Consider the following 17,045-nt stretch of genomic DNA (forward strand, 5'->3'; position numbering starts at 1 on the left):
TATTATTTTATATATATATATATATACGTGTGTTATTTATTATTATTATTTTTTTTTTTTTTTTAAGCTCTGGATTGGGCCCCCAGAGGGTTTTTTTTTTTTTTTTTTTGTTGTCTCATAACCTGAGACCTTATGCGTCCCATCTACTGGAACTGGCCCACCTTCCCGTGGTGTGAACGAGTATCTAGAAGCAGCCTTCCTGGTGATAGCTGCTTCTCGGTAGCTAAGAGGTCAGCATAACACAACAACATAACATGCATTAAACTACACGAACATTGCACTACTACACGCTGGCCTGTTTTGCAGAGTCTGTTCAACGTACAAAGAAACGAGGTGGATTTGAACGGACGTTCTAGGAGCCACCCTACCTATACACACACATGTCCACATGTCCACATGTCTATACCTTGATCACTTTCATAAGCCAAAAGGTTTCCATAATTCCTGTCACACAATTTCGTGCAATCAGAGGGTGTTTCATTACTTTTAGTAGAACAGTAAATATTGTACTGTTGTACAATATTTACTCATATGTAAATACTTACTTCTATTTACTCATATGTAAATATTAGCAAGTGATTGAGGGAGAGAAAATAGAGACGTAGTTTCAGTATTGGTAAATAATTATATTAGCAAATTATCGATGTACATAACCGTGAGGTAGATAGAAGTGCACCTGGTGGCTGATATCGGCATTTTTGCCACAGTGTCTCGAAGTATAGAAACAGACGTAATCGCTGTGCTTATTGGGCACTTCGTTCTGTTTTTCCTTACTTGATTTTGTTATATGAATTTAGTTGGAAGACTTCATTTTTAGGATATTTTTGGAATTAACTTTATTCGCAAAGAAGAAAACATGTCAGCAACTTCCAATCAAGAAAAGGCGTTTGTAACTAGTCAAGGTTGGTTGTGTGTGTGTTGTACATCTGTCAATTCAGTACATGTGTGTGTTTTTTAAACTTGAGCCGATGAAAATTACCAAGTTTTGGAAGTTGTGGGGATATAACTGTAAAGTGGGTGTATTTCTGGGGGTGGGGGAGACTATTTGAAAAATGGAAAATTGGTAATATTTATAGTGCTGTGCGTGACTTACTAATTTCAAGAAAATTGTGCGTAGGCAATTCAGAAGGACGTCAAAACAAATATGGCAAAAGAGTGATAAAATGTGTTTTATCTAAGATAAACGTAATAGCCTACAAAAGGTTTGGTTCTAAGTAGACATATTGATGTCTACTCAAACTCAAATTACCGATGTACATAACCAACTCACTTGTTTTTAGAAAAAATTAACACAAGTTACTTTTTTAAAAACAAGTGAGTTAAGTGGCTGCTAAATGCAATTAAGTTTTTAAAGGTTGCATTGAGGGGGAAAAAAGTAATTTAATTCATGAAAAGTAACTAAGTTGCTTTCATTTTTTTTTTTAAATCTTACGCCACTCAAGTAAATTTTTGTCCAAGGATTCATAATGGGAAAAAAAAAAAAAAAATACCATAATTGATTTAAAATGAGGAATGTTGTGCGATTCTTTAAAGTATAGCAGTGCACGTGTTTTTCGGAGCAGTGCTTTTTATTTAAAATGAAATAACATTTTATTTAAAAAGCATTGGTTCCAAATGCAGAATATATCCACACACTCCATGCATAGCACATGTATGGATATTTTAATATTCTGACATAAAAAATAAAACAAAGTGCAGTGATATTAATAGAATTTAATGTATAAATTTAAATCAATACTTTTTCTATGAAATAACCGGTACAAGGTAGTTTTTTTTTTTTTTTTTTTTTTGTTAGTTGTTGGCGCATCGGCTTCTGTGGCCATAATGCACCTCCCAAGGTTTTTGCACTACACTGATCCAAGCCCGAGGTGGGATTCGAACCCGCGACCTTTGGGTTGCCAGGCAGGCACTTTACTAGCCACCCGGCTACAAGGTAGTGGTGATGATGTGGATGTTAAGGGACAGGGGCCAAATTCTGCATGTTTATATATTATAAAATCTCTATTAAAAGTCGGTAATTTGTGACAATTAGAAAAACTCATATACCTTATTATTTTTTTTTTAAATAGAAAAAAAAAATTCATCTGAACACTGGCAAAAATAGCATTAAGCAATTTTTATATTAATTTAATTTTATTTCCTTATAAATTTCTTTATGAAAGAGAATATTATTGTAAAGATAGGATATGGCCTCAATTTTTAACACAGTTTTGTAAAACTGATATATTATGAAATACATCAGTCTTGTATTTTGGACATGCTTCACCACAAGCTACCAAGGCATTGCACTACAAACTGCAAATAAAAAGTACCACTCCATAGAAAATGGTTTTGTTGTTTATTTTAGAGAGAGAGAGAGAGAGAATATATCTTTATTGCTGTTACATTCTTGTTACATTAAAGGTTAAATTCTTGAAACCAGTTACAAGGATGGCTAGTGTTGCAATGTCCATTAATGGCCAAAAGGCAAGGAGTTTACAGATAAGAGGTGTGTTGATGATACTGACACATATACCACCATTTTGCTTATTGGAGGCTTGAAGTGGTGAAACCCATGTTTAGTTTCTAGAACAAAGTTTCCAGCATATCTCCCCCCCCATACTTCTCCTTCAGCCGCATTATGGCCTTAGCTGCCAATGCGCCATTCAAACCAAACTTCTCCTTCAACCCATGCACGGTACTAAGTACTATAGGTTTTGATACCTTTCATGTTTGGGGTTTTCATACAAAAAGAAAAAGGATGAAAAGCAGATACATTGAAGATTAAATAAAATGATATTAAGTTACATAATACATTAATGAATTAAATGAAATAACATTAAATGACATAAGATATTACATTATTATATTAAATAAACTATATTAAATGATATATGAGGTGGCACAATGATGTACATCATAACAATGACACTAAGTTACATAACCCATCAAGACTACATGAAATTACATTAAATAAAATGGAGTAATATTACATTAATTTTGCCATTTTACAGTACCTTGAGTGTGGTATCACATAGTTATTTTGTTTGGGATTACTGCTATCTGTTTGCAGTTTCTTGCATTTTCAATGTTAAACTTTAGTTGGCACTTATCAGGACATCTGTCTAATTTTTCTGGATCTATCAAACTCTGGTCACTGTCATTAATTGCCTTTCCAACTTTTGTATCATCTGCAGCCTTGGACATTAAGCCTGATATGCCTTCATCAGTAGTAGTAGTACAGTAGACTTTCGAAATAACGCCCCCTTCGGGGATTCAAGGAGCCATTATTTTGATTTTTCTGTTATCTAGAAAGTTTTATTTTTAATGTATTTAATGCAGAAATAATGAGGCAAAATAAGAAAAGAGAGATTAACAATGCAATTTTATCAACTGCACATAGAAAACATAAACATGTTGACAATCCAATGGTATATTCTGCCATTAATACACTTCTGCTTATGCCCGTTCTATTTTCTTTATTATATCAAGTTTAGTCTGCACAGTAGCACAATGGTATCATCACCGTCCTCCCCACGGTGAGTGGAAAAGGTCTAGGTTCGAATCCCGTCGATGACGCAAGGAACTTTTATAGCCTTTTTTTACTCTGTAGCTGAGTTAGTTGGTCTCAGGTGTAGATGGCAAGGTTTTTTCCCCAGAAACTGGGATTTTTCATCCAGCAAAACAGGAAAATTGACCAAAGAACACACTCCATTTACAGACAGAGTACACATGGGTATATGAATTAACTTTCCAGGTGACTCTAATGTAATAGTTTGGATTATATCAAGTTTGTGACTAAGTTTTAATGTTTTTATTCTTTTCTTCACTGTCTAAGGTTTATTAACTTTAGGAACCACAGTCAGGTGTTTTTAATTTCAAATAAATGTAAAACAGTGGTATAATCCATGATATCAGTACAGAATTCACTTTGAAAATGGCGAACGTAAACAAATGCAGTAATCAGGGGCTCACATCTGGTGAGTATGGGCTTGGCACACCCAGGGTCCTGAGCTGGATATCATCATTCTTCCCTTTCTTGGTGATTCCCTTCTCTCTCTTTCTCAGGGTAATTCAGAAAATTTTTTTTGGCTGGTGCAGCATAAGCCTCAGGCTTCCTTGTACCATATGGCTAATAATAATAATAATAATCACGTGGCTTGCCATTGTCTTTTTTTGGCACTGACTGCAAGATCTGCACTGTATATATCCGCCTCCATAGCCAGGTGGGAAGGAGCAGCAGTGCGTAGCACATGCTTCTTGATTAGACCGGGGTTCAAGCCCGTCACCACCAAATACGGAGGATGCGGAAAGGTCAGGGAATGACCACCGCATATCCCGGAGCAATATGGCCTTAGTTGCTAATGCTCCTAAAAACCAAATAACAAACAAGCACTGTATGTATACATCTGATCTCAGTGTGCTGTTATTTCAACAGTCTACTGTAGTATTAGTAGAGGCATGATGCAAGAAAGCCAGCCAAAAAAAAAAAAAAAACTCACTTCACACTTTCATTCCCTCTAAATGTTTGTCCAGTTCTTCCATGAATTTATTTAAGCTATCAATTTCCACAATGACAGATGGAAGTTTGTTCCAGCAATCAACCACCTGCTGGCTAAAGGCAAATTTCTGCACATCTGCTCTACAAATGTTACCTCAATTTGAATTTATCCCCCCCCCTCAAGTTCATAATCTGAGCAAGAGGAAGAATTCCATCAGAATTGAGCTGGTCAACCTATTCAAGGCATTATACACCTCGATCAGATCACCTTGCAGGTGCCTAGTCTCTAGATGCTGCAATTTGCAGAACTTAACTTTCTTGGTAAGTGGTCTCCTTTGTTCCCCTTACTAATCTTGTATCCTTCTTTGTACTCGCTCAACAACTCTACATCCTTCCTAAAATGAGGCCTCCAGACCTGTACTCAAGGCATGGCTTGACCATTGCCTTATAGGAAGTTATAATCACCTTTTCCCTACTAGCAAAATTCCTGTATATTGTTGACAACACCTCATGACCTGCTCTGGCAGCCTGTCTGCACTGCACCGAAAACTTCATATCTGACTGCACAATTACTCTTGGGTCTTTTTCATTTTCTACCACCCTAAATGTAGTACCACACAGTTGGTACATTTGTCTTGGTTTACTTCTACCCATATGCAATGGTTACTGTCATTAATTGCTTTCCAACCTTTGTACCATCTGCAAACTTAGACATTAAGCCTGATATGTCTTCATCAGTATCATTAATAAATATTAAGAAATAAAATGGGTCCAGTATTGAACTCTGAGGGACTCCACTAATAACATTACATTAGTAGAGGCATATGATGCAAGAAAGCAAGCTTATATAGCATCAGCCGAAAAAAAGAAAAAAAAAAAAAAAACAACCTTCCCATTTCACCCACTCATTCACATGAAATGTATGTCTAGTTCTGGCTTGAAATTATTTAATCTGTCAACTTCCACAACAACAGATGGAAGTTTGTTCCAGCAGTCAACAACCCAATGGCTAAAGGCAAATTTTTGCACATTTATTCTTTCTTCAATTTGAATTTATGTTCCCTCAGTTGATTAATCTGGGCAAGAGAAAATTCCATCAGTATTGAGCTTGCTCAAACCATTCAAGATGTTATACACCTCAATCAGATAACATCACAGGTGCTTAGTCTCTAGAGGCTGCAATTTGCAGAACTTAAGCCTTTCTTCGTAAGAGCACCCCTTTGTTTTACTGTTCACCAATCTTATTGCTATTCTCTATACTTGTTCCAGCATTTCTAGATTCTTCCTAAAATAAGAACTCGAGACCGGTATATAGTACTCAAGGTGTGGCCTGAGCATTGCCATACATAAGGGGATAATCACCACCTTATCCTACTAGAAAGCTTGTCAGAAACCTGAACAGGATCATTGACAGTTATGCCATTCATATCTATTGGGCCATTGTGGTTCATTCCTTTCCTTCTAGTGTTAACTTAAGCAAAGAATTCTTTGTATTCTCATCCAGAGGTTTCATATTAATCTTCCTTATCTTGCATAACCCCCCTTTGTGATTTGATTGCAGACTAGTTTGTACTTGCTGTAGGTTTCTGTGGTCCTCATGCTAATTTATAATCATGCCATGAATATATTTTTTCTCTACCGTTAGTCATTTCATCTGGCAACCATTTAGTTCTAAACTTTCAATACTATCAAAAAAGCTTAGTAGCCTATGATTTGCAAATTGGAAATCATAGTAGCCTCTATGATTTCCCATTTATGATTTGCATCTGGTAACATCAGTCATGCCCACTGAAGGAAATTTAAAAATTGCCTTCAACAACTGTAGCCAATTTGTAAAACAAATTCTTCCCTTTACCCATTAAGTAAAGGGAAGGGAAGGGAAGGGATTTGTTTAATATAATATAATTATATTTTATTATATTAAACAAATATAATTGTTTAATATAATTACTAAATGCTAATTAGCATTTAGCATTAGCATTAGTAGAGGCATTTGATGCAAGAAAGCAAGCTTATGCAGCATCAGCCAAAAAAAAAAAAAAAAAAAGTAACATAAATAAATAAAAATAACCACTTCCACTTCACCCCTCTGTTCGTTCGAAATACCTGTCCAGCTGAGCCTTAAACTTATTTAGGCTATCAACTTCCACGACAAGGGATGGAAGTCTGTTCCACCCACCAACCACCCGCTGGCTAAAGGCAAATTTCCGCACATCTATCCTACATCTGTCTTTCCTCAATTTGAATTTATGCCCTCTCAGGTGATTTTTCTGAGCTAGAGGAAGAATCCCATCAGCATTGAGCATGCTCAAACCATTCAAGGCTTTGTACACCTCTATCAGATCACCCCGCTGGTGCCTAGTTTCCAGACACTGTAATTTGCAAAACTTAAGCCTTTCTTCGTAAGAGAACCCCTTTGTCCCATTCACCAATCTAGTTGCCCTTCTCTGTACTCGTTCCAGCAGCTCTACATCCTTCCTGAAATGAGGCCTCCAGGCCTGTATACAGTACTCTAGGTGTGGCCTGACCATTGCCTTATACAAGGGAATAATCACCTCCTTATCCCTGCTAGAAAAATTCCTATATATCATTGACAATACACCGTGAGCTACTCTTGCAGCTCGTCTGCACTGCTCAGAGAACTTCATATCTGCCTGCACCACCACCCCCAGGTCCCTTTCATTCTCTACCACTGTCAGTGTAGTACCACAGAGTTGATACGTTGCTCTGGGGTTGCTGTTTCCCATATGTAGTACTTTACATTTGTCAATGTTAAACTTCATTTGCCACCTCGAAGCCCATCTGCTCAACCTTTCCAAATCCTGTTGCAGCAGCATAGTGTCAGTAGTGTCCTTGACAACCCTGCCAACCTTCGTATCGTCTGCAAACTTGGACATTAAGCCTGATATACCATCATCAATATCATTTATAAATACAGAAAACAATAAAGGCCCCAATACTGAACCCTGAGGGACTCCACTAATAACATTAGTCCACGATGAGCAGTGTCCATTGATTACCACTCTCTGTCTTCTCCCCCTCAACCACCCCTTTATCCATAGCAGCAACTTGCCTCCAATGCCACACTGCTCCAATTTGTGCAGCAGTCTTCCATGTGCAACAGTATCAAAAGCCTTTCTAAGATCCAAGTATATAATATCAAAGTTATTCCCTGCATCCAGTTCTTTTGTGACTGCATCATAGTATCCAATCAAATTGGTCAGGCAAGACTTCCCCTTAACAAAACCATGCTGTGTCCTAGCTATAACTGAAGTCTTGTCTAGATGATCCTGCAGTGCTTCTTTCACCAGTGCCTCCATTAATTTTCCGGGAACAGAAGTTAAACTCACAGGTCTATAATTACTTGTGTCAGCCTTTGATCCCCCTTTGTGAATTGGGGTCACATTTGCACATCTCCAGTCAATGGGTACCTCCCCTGAGTCCAAGGAAGCTCTCATAATTATGGCTAAGGGTTTGCTTACCTCCTTTGCTGCCTCCTTTAATATAACTGGATAGATCCCATCCATCCCAGGTGCCTTTCTTGTGTTTATCTTCAACAATTTCTCCTCCACTTTGCTCTCAGTTATTACAAGATTCTCTAGCTTACTGCTAGAGTTGAATACACCTCTGGCATTCCCCTCGCTGAATAACTCCTCATGTGTGAATGTCGATGCAAAATATTCATTTAGTTTGTTAGCTACCCGAGCAGGGTCATCAACAGTTGACCCATCGATCTCAAGTGGACCAATCTGATTCATCCCCTTCCTTCTAGAGTTTACATAAGTAAAGAACTCTTTGCTGTTTTTCTTCGCATCCCTTGCCAAGGATCTCTCGTAATCTGCCTTCGCCTGCCTAACCTCCTTTGTAACTTGGTTACAGATCAACTTGTATCTATCATAGGCATCCGTGTCACGTGTTAATTTGTATGTATCCCATGCATTTTTCTTCTCTGCCATATGCCTCATTAGTTCATCTGACAACCATTTAGGCCTAAACCTTGAACAATATTTCTTAGTTGGTATGTAAAGCCTAGTAGCTTCCACGATATGTTCTTTGAATGCTAATTTAGTAATTATATTAGTATTGGTAAAGGCATATAATGTAAGAAAGAGCTTATACGGCATGAGCCAAAAAAAAAAATAAAAAACCTCATTTCACCCATCCACTCACCCCAAATGTTTGTCTAGTTCTGCCTTGAATCTATTTTAGCTACCAATTTCAACAATGACAGATGGAAGTTTGTTCCAGCAATCAACCACCTGCTGGCTAAAGGCAAACTTCCACACATCTATTCTACAACTGTCTTTCCTCAATTTTAATTTATGCCCTCTCAGGTGATTATTCTGAGCAAGAGGAAGAATCCGATCAGCATTGATAATTAGATGAGTAGCATTTCTGATAATTAGATCAGTAGCATTTTTCTCTCTCTCTCGTGCTAGTATAGAAAACACATCCAATAAATTCAGAAAAGTTTTGTTATTGTGTGATTTACCAATCCACAAATTCCATTCAGTATCTGAAAAGTTGAAATCTGCTATTATGAGACATTTTGACTTAATGGCCCACACTATTTGTCTGTATAATCTCTTGTTATATTCATCAGAGTTATTTGCCTTATAAAACATTCCTACTCTCATTTTTGTCTTCCTGTGCCAGCATCAAACTGGCTTAACATTTTACTGTCCACCTACTTCATCTGGGTTCACTGCCTTAGATTGGAAGTGATTCTTAACCAAGAGCATTCCCCATTTGTCTTTTCTGTACCCATTGTACTTGCTATACTCAAAATCAGCATCTGTTATGACTGAATGTCTCCCAACAACCCTACAGTTTGCACATTTGATGACTTAACCATTACTTCAAATTTGTTTACTCTACTCCTGGCATTAGTGTACGTTAAATATATATTAGATAGTATGAACCAGAGCTATGATGCTCAATATGTTCTACGTTGATATCAATATTTGTAAAATAATAAGAGAAGTTTGCCTCAATATATTTCTGGAGAGTATCATATGGAAGTGTTCTACGTACCATATTGAGGCAAGCTTCTCTTATTATTTTACAAGTATTAAATATATATGCACCTGTTTCAGCTCATAGTGACCCTAGCACAGCCCACATATTTGCTTGTCCCACGGGGACCTCAGGACAGCTTGTAATTTCTGACACTTTGCTTTCCAGACTGCTGTATGTCCAAGTAGATAAAAACAAAGGTGAATCACGTTCACCTCTACCTGGGATTACTCTTAATTTATTCATTTGTATACTTTCCACCCTTAAGCTTTGTGCTGATTGTGGAGACACTTCACCACAATCAACACAAAGTAATGTAGCTAATGTAATGGTGAAGTATATTGTTTAGCAATATACCTCACAAGAAGCAGTCCTGTACTGTAGCCTAAAAGTAAAGATATAATTGAGAGATGTTTTGTGGACATTTTTAGAGGCCCTTTTCTAATCTTTGCCATATGCACAAGCTCCCAGGGTTTTTTATATGAATACAATAATGAAAAGAACAATAATTGTAGTAAGTGAAATTTTGATAGAATCTTCACTGTTGAAATACAAAAATAAAAAAAAAAAATATTTTTTTCCTACTGCTTACCAACAGGTAGCAGCTTGAAAACACTGTTCATATATATTAGTATTTATTTTAGTATTGGTTGAGTGGTAGAAGACAGTGTGGATATCAATGGATGCTCCTCTCTGGGAACTAATGTTATTAGTGGAGTCTGCAGGGTTCTGTGCTGGGCCCATTATTCTTTTCTATATTTATTAATGATATTGATGAAGACATGATATTGATGATGGTATATCAAGCTTAATGTCCAAGTTTGCAGATGATACAAAGGTTGGCAGGGTTGTTAAGGACACTAATGACAGCGTACTAATGACAGTACGCTGCTGCAACAGGATCTAGAAAAGTTCAGCAGATGGGCTGAGAGGTGGCAAATGAAGTTTAACATTGACAAATGTAAAGTACTACATATGGGAAGCAGTAACCCCAGAGTAATGTATCAACTCTGTGGTACTACACTGACACTGGTAGAGAACGAAAAGGACCTGGGGGTAATTGTGCAGGCAGATATGTTTTCTGAGCAGTGCAGATGGTCTGCAAGAGTAGCTCATGGTGTCTTGTCAATGATATACAGGAATTTTTCTAGCAGGGATAAGGAGGTGATTATTCCCTTGTATAAGGCAATGGTCAGGCCACACCTATCTCAGGTATCAGAGGCAATGACTTAGCTGATGCAGCAGCAAAATCAGCAACGCCACAAAGTTGCATCCGCTTGCCAGTCCCCTATACAGACTACAAGCAACTGATCTACAAAAAATTATGCGTGCATTGGCAAGAATCTTGGAATGGGTGCCCTACCAACAAGCTGAATGAAATTAAGCCTGAAATAATGCATTGGCATTCTAGTCAGCGCAGGGTCCGACGGGAGGAAGTAATTCTTGCTCGGCTACGCATAGGACATTCTCACCTGACGCATTCATATTTGCTGAGGGCTGATGATTGTCCTGTGTGTAGACATTATAAAGCAATTTTAACTATCCGTCATATTTTAGTCGAATGTACATATTTTAGTAATGAACGCCGCTCATGTTTTAATCATCTGTCTGAGCCTTATACACTCAGGCAGATTTTATCTGACGATGACAATGTGTCAGATGGTCTGGAGGCCTCATTTTAAGAAGGATGTAGAACTGCTGGAACGAGTACAGAGAAGGGAAACAAGATTATTGAATGGAACAAAGGGTTGCTCTTACGAAGAAAGGCCTAAGTTTTGCAAATTACAGTGTCTGGTGACTAGGCACCTGTGATGTGATCTGATTGAGGTGTATAAAGCCTTGAATGGTTTAAGCGTGCTCAATGCTGATGGGATTCTTCCTTTTGCTCAGAATAATCACCTGAGAGGGCATAAAAAAAAAAAACATTAAGAAATATTTTCTACGACACTTTATACAAGGAACTATGTGGTTCTGCAGAACTCACTTTGAAACTGCTGCTGTACACAGTTCTGTACCTTGGGTATTTCTTAACTTTTTTTTACAATATTAATATAGTCCAACTTGGTTATAACGAGCATCAAGGGACTGACAAAATTCTCTTGTTTATTACCTTTACTTGCGATATCAGTGATAGTGGAGATGGAGAAACCCATGGTGCTGTTAAACAATGAACATTTTATATCAGTGATGAGTTAAATCTACCTTCTATTTTTTTAAATTCTCAATAACTTTATAAAAAGATAAGATTCAAAACACAAAAGAAATATTAGACAGAAAAAAATAAGTATATACCTGCATATTATTTGTATTAATATGTTTGTATAAACTATAATACATTTAATATTAAACAATTTATTTAGCATTAGCAAAGGCACATGATATATAGCATCAGCCAAAAAAAAAAAAAAAAAAAAAAAAAAAACCCCTTCTCATTTTACCCATCCATTTGCTACAAATGTTTTAGTTCTGCCTTGAATCTATAAAAGCTATCAACTTCTACAATGACAAATGGAAGTTTGTTCCAGCTATCTTTTGTACCCACTGGCTAAAGGCAAACTTCTGCACATGTGTCCTACAACTGTCTTTCATTAATTTGAATTTATGCCCTCTCTGGCAATTATTCTGAGCAAGAGGAAAAATCCCATTAGCATTGAGCATGCTCAAACCATTCAAAGTTTTATAAACCTCAATCAGATCACCTCGCAGGTGCCTAGTCTCCAGACACTTGTAATTTGCAAAACTTCAACCTTTCTTGTTAAGAGCAACCCTTTGTTCCATTCACTAATCTTCTTGCCCTTCTCTGTACTCGTTCGAGCATCTCCTCATTTTAAGAAAAATGAGGACTCCAGACTTGTATACAGTACTCAAGATGTGGTCTGACCATTGCCTTATACAAGGGGATAATCACCTCCTTATCCCTGCTAGAAAAATTCCTGTATATCATTGACAAGACACTGTGAGCTACTCTTGCAGACCGTGTGCACTGCTCAGATTACCCCAGGTCCTTTTCATTCTCTACCATCGTCAATGTAGTACCACACAGTTAACACCTTACTCTGGGGTTACTGCTTTTCATATGCAGAACTTGACATTTGTCAATGTTAAATTCAGTTGCTGTCACTAATGACAGCATACTGTCATTAGTGTCATTAACAACCCTGCCGACCTTCGTATCGTCTGCAAACTTGGACATTAAGCCTGATATACCATCAATATTATTAATAAATACAGAAAGCAACAATGGACCAAAACTGAATCCTGGGGAACTCCACTAATAACATTGGTCCACAAAGTGCAGTGTCCATTGATTACCACTCTACCATCCCTTTATCTGTAGCAGCAATTTGCCTCCAGTGCCACACTGCTGCAATTTATGCAGCAGTCTTCCATGTGCAACAGTATCAAAGTCTTTTTAAGATCCAAATATATGATATCAAAATTATTCTTTGCATCCAGTTCCTTTGTGACCACATCATAGTATTCAATCAAATTGGTTAGAGAAGACTTCCTCTTAACAAACCCATGCTATATCCAAGCTATAACTGAAGTGTTGTCTAGATGATCATGTAGTGCTTCTTTAACCACCACACTGTGGGGAAGAAATAATTGTAGACAAGCCATTATACAGTAATCAAATTTAATGATTATTATAGCTGTAGTTTGTTCTGCTAGCATATGTTAACTCAATGTCATTGAAATAAATTAGCATGAATGATAATGTGAAATCGCAAGCATTATGTATCTAAACTGGCTCCTCCAATAGACTCGAGTTTCAACAATGATGTAAGGCTGATACACTATTTATGGCAGTTGTGCTGCTTTAAGATTTTATCTAATGTTAATGTGTATTTTCTGTTATGTTTGTAATATAATCATTCCTCTATCTTTGGTTCTTATTGCAAATCAATGTCCATTCATACATTTGCCAATGCATTCTTTGTAGCTGTTGAATCCATTTTGTACTCTCTCTCTCTCTCTCTCTCTCTCTCAGTATTATCAATATTATTGATAATACAGAGAGAGAGAGATGTCTGTCTGTCGACTCTGTTATCTTCATTTTCTTATTAGCATAATGGAAATGGAAGCTCTATATAATGACCCCCCCCCCCGAGAAAAATGAGAAAATGGTTATATCAGAAGGGCATATCGATTGTTCATAAAATAGCATTAGATTAATGAGAAATTGGCCAGGACCAATATATAACATGTAGTAATGTTATATATTGGTCCTGCCCCTTCTCCCTAGGACCTATCCAATTGGCGTCCTGCCTGGTGAATTTAACTGACTGCCCCACTAAAATTTAAGCGCTTCTTGTGGTACCACATGGTACTACTGCTCACTGATCGAGATCAATATTAATTCGAACATATGCGAAGTATTACACTTCCCCACTCAACTACTCCATAATGCCACCTGGCTGGAAAACTTTTCTGTGGGACATTAAAAAGAGGGTTACTGTAAAGAGCTTTGACTGTACAGGGCAATAATATTGGTAGAAAATGTGCTGGTATGAAAAAGATAAAAGGCTAGGTAAAGGGCAGCGCAGCCCATGTATTTTTAATGATATGTTAATTGCATTTAAAATTGAAGGTTTCTTAAACCAGCTGTTCATTTTTTATAATACAAAGGGTACTAGGAAAGTTTTGCAATATGACGCAACAATGAATCACAGGAAGCTGCATGTTGAGACATGTTCATACGTGCATAGTAGCCGCCGCGCCAAGTCGATGGGCTCAGTTATTCATTAGTAGTGAGAGTGTAAAGTGCTTGTGATGGCATCGTGGTCACGAAATGAGATAAGGACAGTTTTGCGGTATAATTTCGTGCGTGGTTTAACCATAGACCAGTGCTTAGAAGAAATGACTCTTGCACTAGATGATGATTGTCCACATCGTACAACGATATTCATGTGGTATAGAGAATTCCAAAGGGGAAATTTCACTCTGGAGGATTCTGAGAGGCCGGGAAGGCCACGAACATCAGTTACGGAGGAAAACGTTACTGCTGTGAAGAAAATGCTTGACGAAAACAGGCGAGTGACCTACCAACAGATAGAGGATACTTTGGGCCTAAATGCACCAGCAATTCGTTCGATTCTGCAAGATCATTTGCACGTGAAGAAACTTTGTTCTCTCTGGGTGCCGCATCAACTGACTGAAGAGCAGATGACACGACGTGTGACTTGGTGCCGGGAGATGTTAAAAAAGTTTGATAAGGGACAATCTCGGTATGTGAACAACATCGTAACAGGTGACGAGACTTGGCTGTACTATTACGATCTGCCGACCAAGGCTCAAAACAAAGTTTGGGTCTTTGATGATGACGACACACCCGTAATTGTCAGAAAATCCCGATCTGTAAAGTAGAAAATGATAGCTGTATTTTTCAAATCGAGTGGAATTGTGGAACGTGTCGTTTTGGACACGCAGAAGACAGTCAAAGCTAAGTGGTATACTGAACAATGCCTGCCGAAAGTCATTGGATCTATGAAGAACCTGCGGCCAAAGTCAAGAATGGACACCTGGTACCTCCATCACGATAATGCTGCAGCTCACCGCGCCAAATCCTGCACCGAATATTTGACCACGACAGGACTGAAACTTCTCGAGCACCCTCCCTACAGTCCAGACCTTGCTCCCTGCGACTTTGCACTGTTCCCGCATGTGAAAATGAAGCTAAAAGGGAGGCGGGTTTCCAGTGATGAGGACCTTCTACGGGCTTGGGACAACGAGTGTGCTTTACTCCCTAGTGAAACTTGGCAGAACTGGTTTAAAGATTGGTTTCGGAGGATGGAGAGGTGTATTGAATGTAGAGGAAATTACTTTGAAAAAATTAAATAAACAAAGCTGTATTGCGAAACTTTCCTAGTACCCTTTGTATCTCTGTCCTCTAAAGACATAACATTATGGAGATATGGTTATACCAAGCAGTATTCTCCTGATGTAATGTTCACGGACACAAACCCTGCCTGACCATCCTACGTGGACATCAATTTATATGCTACGTTGGGAAAATCTATATAATACGCGTAAAACTGCCAGTCTGCCTTTTGGTATTAGGATTCAAAAGCTGGTTCATGATATTAGCTTCACGTTGGATAATATATCAACGTCAGTAAAGCAAGTTATTCCCCCTTGGAATATATGATCTCCGTCTTGTGACTTCAGTCTTAGGAGTTGACTGAAAGCTAACACATTGTCATGTATATATCGGCAACTCTTTGCAGCACACCTTGCTGAATACTCTGAATTCTTGCGGGTTTATACAGATGGCTCGAAATCTGAAGAGTTTGTGGGATCTGCTTCTGTCTTTCCAAGCAAAACAATCTGTAGTTGTATTCCAAGTGAATGTAGCATATACACTGCAGAGCTACATGCAGTAGAACTGGCCTTTGATCATATAAAAACCCACCAGTAACAAAAGTGCATGCTATATATGGACTCTCTAAGCGTATTACAGGCCTTATCCAATGTGAGATGCACTCACCCAGTGTTATGTCGGGTGCAGCAAATATTACACTCCCTCTTATTAGAGTTAAATTTTGATATTCGCTTTTGCTGGATCCCTAACCATGTCGGTATCAGAGGCAATGACTTAGCTGATGCAGCAGCAAAATCAGCAACGCCACAAAGTTGCATCCGCTTGCCAGTCCCCTATACAGACTACAAGCAACTGATCTACAAAAAATTATGCGTGCATTGGCAAGAATCTTGGAATGGGTGCCCTACCAACAAGCTGAATGAAATTAAGCCTGAAATAATGCATTGGCATTCTAGTCAGCGCAGGGTCCGACGGGAGGAAGTAATTCTTGCTCGGCTACGCATAGGACATTCTCACCTGACGCATTCATATTTGCTGAGGGCTGATGATTGTCCTGTGTGTAGACATTATAAAGCAATTTTAACTATCCGTCATATTTTAGTCGAATGTACATATTTTAGTAATGAACGCCGCTCATGTTTTAATCATCTGTCTGAGCCTTATACACTCAGGCAGATTTTATCTGACGATGACAATGTGTCAGATGTATTCAGGTTGTTACAACTGATTAATCTACATAGTTTTATTTAGATTGCCCTAATGTTTAATATATTGTAAATGTTTTATGCCATATTTTTGTATATAATATATTAACTAGATATGCTGTTTTATATTTTATTACCTTAGACTTGGCGCATGATAGCCTTAGATGCTGATGCGCCATTAAACTTCCAATAACTAACGGACACAAATTTGTACACAGTCAGACAAGATTTTTCTTTAACCCCATGTGCTATCTGAACTGTAACTGCAGCCATGTCTAGATGATCCTGTATTGCTCCTTTAGTGAATCCATTATTTTCCCCAGAACAGAAGTTAAACTAACAGGTCTGTAATTACTCGTGAATTACTTTGATTCCACTTTGTGAATTGGGGATGCATTTGCACATCACCAGTCTGTAGGAACCTTCCCTGAATCCCTGGATGCTCTCATAATTATGGCTAAGGGTGTGCTTCCTTTGCTGCTTCCCTTAATATAACTGGATAGGTCCCATACACCCCCAGGTG

The 17,045-nt window shown here is 38.0% G+C and overlaps 1 protein-coding gene across 2 annotated transcripts in view; it reads left to right on the forward strand.

The window, feature by feature from the left end:
• Nucleotides 1–765: 765 nt before the first annotated feature.
• The window catches only part of LOC150077664 (tumor protein D52-like), a 147,016-nt gene continuing 130,736 nt past the window's right edge, over nucleotides 766–17,045 (forward strand). For both annotated transcript variants that reach the window (XM_090384990.1, XM_090384991.1), the window contains exon 1: nucleotides 766–902. In XM_090384990.1, the coding sequence (XP_090241116.1) occupies nucleotides 857–902 (46 nt within the window). In that variant the 5' untranslated portion in view covers nucleotides 766–856. The remainder of the gene's footprint in view (nucleotides 903–17,045) is intronic.

This window comes from Mastigoproctus giganteus, chromosome 11 (genome assembly GCF_048544385.1).
Source record: "Mastigoproctus giganteus isolate SK-2022 chromosome 11, ASM4854438v1, whole genome shotgun sequence".
Taxonomy (NCBI): Eukaryota; Metazoa; Arthropoda; class Arachnida; order Uropygi; family Thelyphonidae; genus Mastigoproctus; species Mastigoproctus giganteus.